The 7,500-nt window shown below is 38.8% G+C and overlaps 1 protein-coding gene across 1 annotated transcript in view; it reads left to right on the plus strand.

The window, feature by feature from the left end:
- Positions 1-7,500, plus strand: part of LOC137971155 (eukaryotic translation initiation factor 4 gamma 2-like) — a 25,952-nt gene that overhangs the window by 8,312 nt on the left and 10,140 nt on the right. Inside the window, exons 10-16 of the mRNA XM_068817900.1 lie at positions 1-48; positions 3,775-4,019; positions 4,543-4,652; positions 6,017-6,066; positions 6,196-6,279; positions 7,133-7,231; positions 7,366-7,445. The exon at positions 1-48 is cut by the window's left edge and continues 24 nt beyond it. Of these exons, the coding sequence (XP_068674001.1) occupies positions 1-48; positions 3,775-4,019; positions 4,543-4,652; positions 6,017-6,066; positions 6,196-6,279; positions 7,133-7,231; positions 7,366-7,445 (716 nt within the window). The remainder of the gene's footprint in view (positions 49-3,774; positions 4,020-4,542; positions 4,653-6,016; positions 6,067-6,195; positions 6,280-7,132; positions 7,232-7,365; positions 7,446-7,500) is intronic.

Here is a 7,500-nt window from a genome sequence, read left to right on the forward strand (position 1 = left end):
GAGGGAGGACCAAAGAGGATCCAGCAAATACGTCAAGAAGTCTGGCAGGTGATGAATGTGCATGTGATTGGGTAGCACTCGTTTTTCTTCAAACACTACCATCTGAACCCTCGTCACAACAGCGAGAACGCTCCATTTTGACAAGTCCAGTGTTAGCAGTATTGCCGGAAAATAATAATTTTTGTGTCACCTAGACCTTGCTAAATGGCCAAGCTCTTACGAGTTTTGTATAGCTCAGTGGTAGGGGATACTTACGTCCCGTAAAGGTTATTAATCGTAAAGGTCATTGGTTTGACTCATGCAATGGAGCATTCAGATAATTATTTAATACTAGCATTACTGATCATAACTGGACATACTGATACTAATAATATTTTAGTGACTTAGGTACTTCTCATCGTTTTGAGATACAGTACCACCTGAAAGTATTGACCCCTTTACCGCATCATTGCTGTGTCACCTTCTCGCATCTTTCCCTCAGTATTCCCGTGGTTGACCGATTTCTTGCCAAGGGAAATTTACAGTTAGGCTCCAAAGTTGCTGCAGGAAAGTCGGCTGAGGTAAACCCTCTATAATTAAAATCCCGCAGTGCTGGTGAAGTTGGAAAGAGTTTCCGTTTTCTTTGTGTTTTGTTGAAATCTCACCAAAGAACCTAAGCTGAACAAGTTTTGGCTGGAAATTTTGAACAGCAAAGGGGATCATAGCTGCTAGTCATGGACCTGGGTTGGCTTTCTTTTTGCATGCAAAAGAAAATATCTGTAGCCAGATACCGACCACATTTGAAACCTTCTTTACAACATACGATGCAATTGATTGCTGTGATTATTTGGAAGATTTCTTGTGGACTGCTCATTTGAAGGTTCGATGTGTCTCTTTCTTAGACGCTTTTTTAGAAGCTTTTGTGTTAGTGTAAGTGCACTCCACACAATGTCACCGCGTTGTATGAGTGTAAGTCCTTGGTAACCTGTGACCACGCTCTGCAGTTGGGGTTATGGAGCAAAAAGGAATGTGGTGAAAAATAAATTGCCAAGTGTAGCAAGCCAAGCGGGGGTCTTGAGGAGGGAAGGAGCAGTGGAGCCTGGAGAAATGCCTTTTATGCCACTGATCCACCCTGAAGGCTGGAAATGTCAACAAGTCCATCAAACTGTCAAAACGTTGACATCACGGATGTTTCTTTGCATGAATGCACCCGAAAGTCAACAAAACGGTGCACATAAGTTTTCACGCGGAAAATAAGAATGCAGCAGAGCAAATTTGTCGCCTCTTCAAAAAAGTTTTTGATTTCGCCCAAAGGCAAAAGGGTGCCCGTCATTTCTTGTTGATCCAGGGCAGCAGTTTGTCATTTTAGCTGAAGAGTTAGCAACATTTGGACATAAATTAGTATGTGGAGAGGATTATTCTGAACTGGCTTGCCGTTCTTGTGCCAGACAAGTCGTCCGACTGCAGCAGTCATTAACAAAACTTGTAACCCGTTGCAATGAGCCTCTAGACCAGGGTCAAGAATCGCTTGGCAGTGTTCTGTTCGAGAAGGAAAGTTCGGAATCACATTCAAAGCGATCCAATGCACACTGATCCCTGACTGGTAAAACACCTTAGGTGAAGTGAAATTAAGATGGTTTAGAGGAAAGTACCCCAAATATACAGTACATTGGTTTCAAAATAATCAACACTAAAAACTATTTCTAATTAAGTAAAATAATTCAGTGAGCAACTTAAGAATACTGGACCACATGAACACCAACTTTCAGGGCTGCCATACACAAGATCAACATCGAATTCAAAGGCATGCAGCTCTTTCTCTCCTTTTTCGTCACCAAACCAAAGGTTTTCAGTCCTAGACAAGACAATTCTTGAACATGGTCTTTCATTATGGACACCGGCGGCGACACAAATAGAAAGTTGGATGTTCTAGTGCTCAATGTTGACAGATTGCGGATGTTGATTGTTCTTGTCCTCCAGTTCTCTTTTCCAAGTATCTTTTACAACATGAGGGAGGAGTTGAAAGATTAAACTCTTACTCAATCTCGCAAGTTTTTTCTTGAACTTTAGTTACACAAGTTGTACGTGACTTTCACGTGTTAACATTCTGCTTCATCATCTCTCAACATCCACAATCTGTGAACATTATTTTGAGCACTTTGGCCGATCAGATCATGATACCAAGATCTGGTATCATGGATTGGCAGCATGAAAGGCATGTCTTCAGCCACCGCCCTCTTTCCTCCCCACTCGCTTTGATTGCCAATTTATTTTTCGCCACATTCCTTTTTGCTCCGTAACCCCAACTGCAGTCCCAGGCTAAGTCCTTGGTGGCAAATAGGCCCGCAGCGTGTGCATAAATCACGCAAATAAACAGGTTTGTTGGAAGCGTGCTTGAATTTCAACCATTGAGCCCCAAAATCGGCAAGAATTTAAAAATTTATAAAGTAGCTTCTATTTCCAAATCAGTGGAATTACCTGGTGATAAATAACCTTGTGTACGGAGAGTGAATTTTTGACTTTGCAGAAACAATGGTCCACCTCAAGAGTTGGACGATTGTGATCCTTGTGTTGAATTTGCACATTTCTTGTTGAACTTTATAACGCTTCAAAGAAAAAAAACAAACTAATGAAAACCTGGTGTCTTGCCGTTGTTTTGTCTCAGATGTATCCTTTGTTTCGTGAGTGGTTTGTAACATGCAACGTAACTTGATCACAGGCTGAAAAGGCTGAAATCGATGTCACATTTGATTTTGCAATTTTTACTTGTGCAGCCAAAAGTACGATGGAAAAATTGATACATCTTATTCGATGGTTTAACATAATACACATGGATATTTTGCGAGGTGCGAGTATTTTAAAATATGAGCAATGAGCAAAATGTCCAAGAGTATTATATGTTGAACCACCAAATAAGAGATCTATTATTCCAGGACAGAAAGGTGTTATTTTGCTTCAATTTTATTTGGTAAGACTGTCCTTAGGGTGCTTGCGAAGGATGTAAACAGCAGAAAAACGCAGCCAATATGCTTTATTTGATTGCATGCTACACATAATAATAATGTGTAAATTACTTATTGCTGATGAAAGTGATGACAAAGAAACCATTCTTAATTCAGCGATATGCCTGGTCTCAAAATAGTACAGACAGAGGCTGCGATGCAACGGATGTGGTTGTAAGAAATGTATCAAATTGAAATCTGACAAGTTTAACAATAGTGTGGAAGGAATAAATTATTTGCTTTTCACCAAAATGGCAATGATAAAACAAAGGCTATTGCACAAGTTTGAATTTCAAGTCTGCAAAATTAATAATATAAGGACAGGCTTAGGCAAAAAGAGATACAATTGAACCTTTCTCAAAACCAAACAACTTTCTCACACATACAGTATTACAGCCCAAATAACAACAAGCGTTTTGTGGGTTGGATGATACCACTGTCGGTTATTTTATCTCTGTATCTTGAAAACGTCTTTGGTTTTACATTGTATGAAATATAAGCCCTAATGTAATTCGTGCACTCTCATTTTGATTACAATTTTCTTGCATCAAAAATCTATTCTTTTCACCATGATATCTACAACTTGAAAGTCTTCTGCTTATTTGATAAATAATTGTTACTTTCCTGCGGCAAGATTGCACCTCGGTTTTACCGAGGGAACATAATTTGCATACCTCAGTGACATACAACCACTATCCGCAGCAAAGATGAGGTATTGCCTTGTTCAGAGGGTCAACACTTTCAGGCAGTACTGTACACTCTAACTGGTTTTTAACTATTATTCTTTCTAAAGGGTGTTGGTGGTCGACCTGGTTACCCTGTGTCCAATCCTGGCCACATGTCAAGGAGCACCCCTCCTTTAACTCGCAGTGGCTGGGTGAATCGTCCTGGAGTAGGAGGACGGCTTGCCGAGCCTCCTATGAGCCGTGGGATGAACGACGTGTTTGTTACTGACAATGGATTTCGTCCCTCTGTTCCACGATATGACAACTTCAGTGCTGGTGGAATGCCAAATGACAGAATTGGTTTTGGTTTAAGGTTTGTGAGGAAAAAATAAAACAGTTGAGACATTGTATCACGTGGGTAACCAGTATCCCAAGACTACAATAAAAAATGGTTCTCTTCTTGGAGATTCCAAAATTTGTTTAAATGGAAGCTTGATGATTCATGTGATACAATGTATGCAGTTGAAATAAGGGGTTTCATTAGAAGCCAGGACCCGGGTACTAGCAGCCGTCTACGCTGAGTACAGTACCCACCTTTGCTCAGAGGAAGTCTCAAGATCAAAAGCCAGTCAGACTATATATAAAGGTGCCCCCTTACTCTATCACTCAGTCCCTTCTACTTAAAAACTTTATGAAACCCCTGTGAAATACCTGTTGAAATTCAGAATCTTAAAAAGAAAGGAAATGACTATTTTTTAGATTTTTATTTAATTAATACATGGCATTCCGTGACATACCTTGATTGATGTTTTTAATCTTGCCTTTTCTTAAGTTTTGAGTTTTATATTTGCATTATATTATTTGAAGGTCACCTAAATGTGCTTTTTTTTTTCCAGATATGATGATGAGGATTATAATAAGTTTGCAACTCGTGATCCATGGGCTGATCTGTCAGCAAGACAGAGCAATGCAGTGCCAACCAGTTCCTCAAATAAATTATCAGGGGGTAAGCAGGTCTTGAAAGCATGACCACAGAATTTAAAGATAATGATAATGCCACTTTATTGATTGAAAGGTATTATGCATTAATGAAAGGAAAAATTAATACTGAGATTGATCCTAAATTTAGAGTATACATCTCCTAGCTGGACACAACAGCAGTAACTTGGTTTTTGTTGAAGCAGGAAAACTGAGAGCGGGTGAGAACCAACGCTTTGGTGTTGCCCCTGCCATTCATCCTTCCCTTTTTTTACCTTACCGGTACCTTTTTTTTCCCAACAAAAATTATCTAGGACCCCAGTGTTCAACAAGTACATTGTACCAAAAGAGAAACCAAAAACAATGGCTGCTTCACCCATAGAAATCTGTACTTTTTCCCCTTAATTGGAGTAATTAAGTCAGATTCTTTTAACCCTTTGACGTCCAAACCGGCCAGACTTAGTATTTTACTCTGTCTAACGCCAGACGATTTTACTCGTCAATGGGGAACCTTGGGAGTCAATGGGTTAAACTTAAGATTGAAATTCCTTTTGACAATGGCAAAATGAAGTCTTCTACACATATCATTAATTTTGCTTTTGAAATGTGGCATTTGGCATGCCGCCAGGAAGGAAGGAGCCGTCCGTCACCTTCTTGACACATTTGGTTACTCTACTCAAACCAGCCACCAACTTCTTACTTTATTGAAACCCCTGGCCCTAAGGACAGCCATTTTGAAAAATAAAGGGCTTCCGTGTCCTTGGAGTTTAGATCCATCCCAGCAATCGCATTCATTTCATGCACAAGAGTTCTCAAATTGCACTTTTTCATAAGGATTTCAATCTTTTACAGTTCTAGCCTGCGAACAGGCTCTTTTGTATGTGACGTGCGAGCGGCAAATCCGCAAGAGGAAGCTACCCCTTTTTTAATTCTCTGCATTCGTCCACAAATGCAGTATTCTGATTGGTCAAAAGAGACATGGGATGACAAGCCACCGAAGCCGCCTATGATCCTACAATAACAAGGAAATATTGAATTAAACTTTGACGGCGTTTGAGGCAACTGTTATAGAAGCTTTTTGGGAGCTCTCTTGTAAAATCTAGCCTGCCAATGCAGCTTAAGAAAGAACAGAAAAAAAAAATCAGTAAATTGCCGAATGGAAGATACTTGAAGAGAGGGACGTGTTCATAGTGATGCCAGCTGGTTATGGAAAAAAGGTTTACCGGTATCTTATGTGAAGCAAAAATGGAATTTATGTAGTGTTGAGGGGTTAAAGTCAGAGCTCGCAATGTAGTAGGATAGTTTTGATAGTTTAAAATTATTGCCACCATAGGTTATATTCTCCCAAGACATACATTTTATTAATGACTGGCATTGTTTTGTTATTGATAGGTGGGTGGAGACATACAGCAAGGCAGAACCAAGCAAATGCTGATGGAGAGGTAGAAATCCTGTTATTTCACTTTTGCCATCATGTGTATCAGCAACAATATTGTTTTTATGTGTGTGGTTTTCATGTGAAGTGTTTTGTTAGGCTTGTTAACTTGAATTTGCACTCTCTTCATTCCAAGATAAGCCTAAGACCAGCAAAGGATTCAATTGCCGCAACTCAAAGGCCTGGCAGATCTCAAACCCCACCTGCTCAGAAATCATTGGTTTGTACATATCTTGCTTCTTAATAAATCAACTTTGCCTTTAGCTTTAAACAACTCATATTTATAAACTGTTTGCCAAGATTTTCCTCTGATTTTTCAAACAACAAGAGGCAGAAGGTACAAATGTACATGTATCCAGTTCATGCTGATTTTCATTCAGAGGTTCTCTAACTGATGGCATTTCCAAGTCACATAAAACTACTCAATGTAATTGACAAAACTCAAATAATTTTTGGGAAATCAATATAAAACTAATTCCAAAAAAGTTAAAATGTTATTATTGATTTGGAAGTCTCATTCAGCACAGACAAGCTATAAACCAAAGGAAGCAAATTATTGTGGTGATAGTCCAAATGGATTAGAGTGTCAAATGTTCTGTTAAGTTGAAGTTCATGATTTTGTTTGAATCCAGCTGCATCAATAAAATTTGAAGTTGGCAGTTGGTTTGAGTAGTGTAAATGACTGTTGTCTTTGTTGAAATCAATTTTAATCTTGTCTTTTAAAGAATCTGTCTTCAATTCTGGGAAAAAAGTAGCCAACGGTTTTCGTCGGCTGTCAGCACTTTAATTCAAAACCAAGGGCTTTTTAATTATGCTGACCTCACTCTCTAGTCTTTTCAGATCAAGGCAACAATTTTAATGCCTTTCTTACACTATTTCTAAAATTTGTATACACTGGGGAATTTTATTAAAGAATGCACACTCTGATGGAAAGATGGTATGGGACTGCATTCCTAATAAGGGAGTCTGTCGTTTTGAAACAGTATATAGGAATGTTTTGTATCTAGAGAGGTTTTGCCTCTGGAAAAAAAAGTTACTGCACATTAAAATAATTTATTATTCAATTTGAACAGGATCCTCTCAACAGAACGGCTGCTCCTCCTATCATTGAGAAGGCAAAGAAGCAAACAAAACAGCAAACACCTACAACAGCTGATATTGCTAAACAAGTGGTAAGCAGTTTCAAAAAATTTAATTATATACAAGAAAAACACACATCTTAAACCACTTTATAATTATTGGGCATTTAGAGAGGAACTGATACAATCAAGTCAGATGTTTAATGATTCTATTACTGTTTCTGCAGGAAAACATTGTTGCGGATTTTTTGGAATCCAAAGATATTGATCCAGCAGTAAAGGCTGCAAAGGACATAAAAGGTCCAAGGTAAACAGTCATGGTGCCAGTGTAAGCTTCCTTGCTGAGAGGTCTTTACTGGTAT

Source organism: Montipora foliosa, chromosome 9 (genome assembly GCF_036669935.1).
Source record: "Montipora foliosa isolate CH-2021 chromosome 9, ASM3666993v2, whole genome shotgun sequence".
Lineage (NCBI taxonomy): Eukaryota > Metazoa > Cnidaria > Anthozoa > Scleractinia > Acroporidae > Montipora > Montipora foliosa.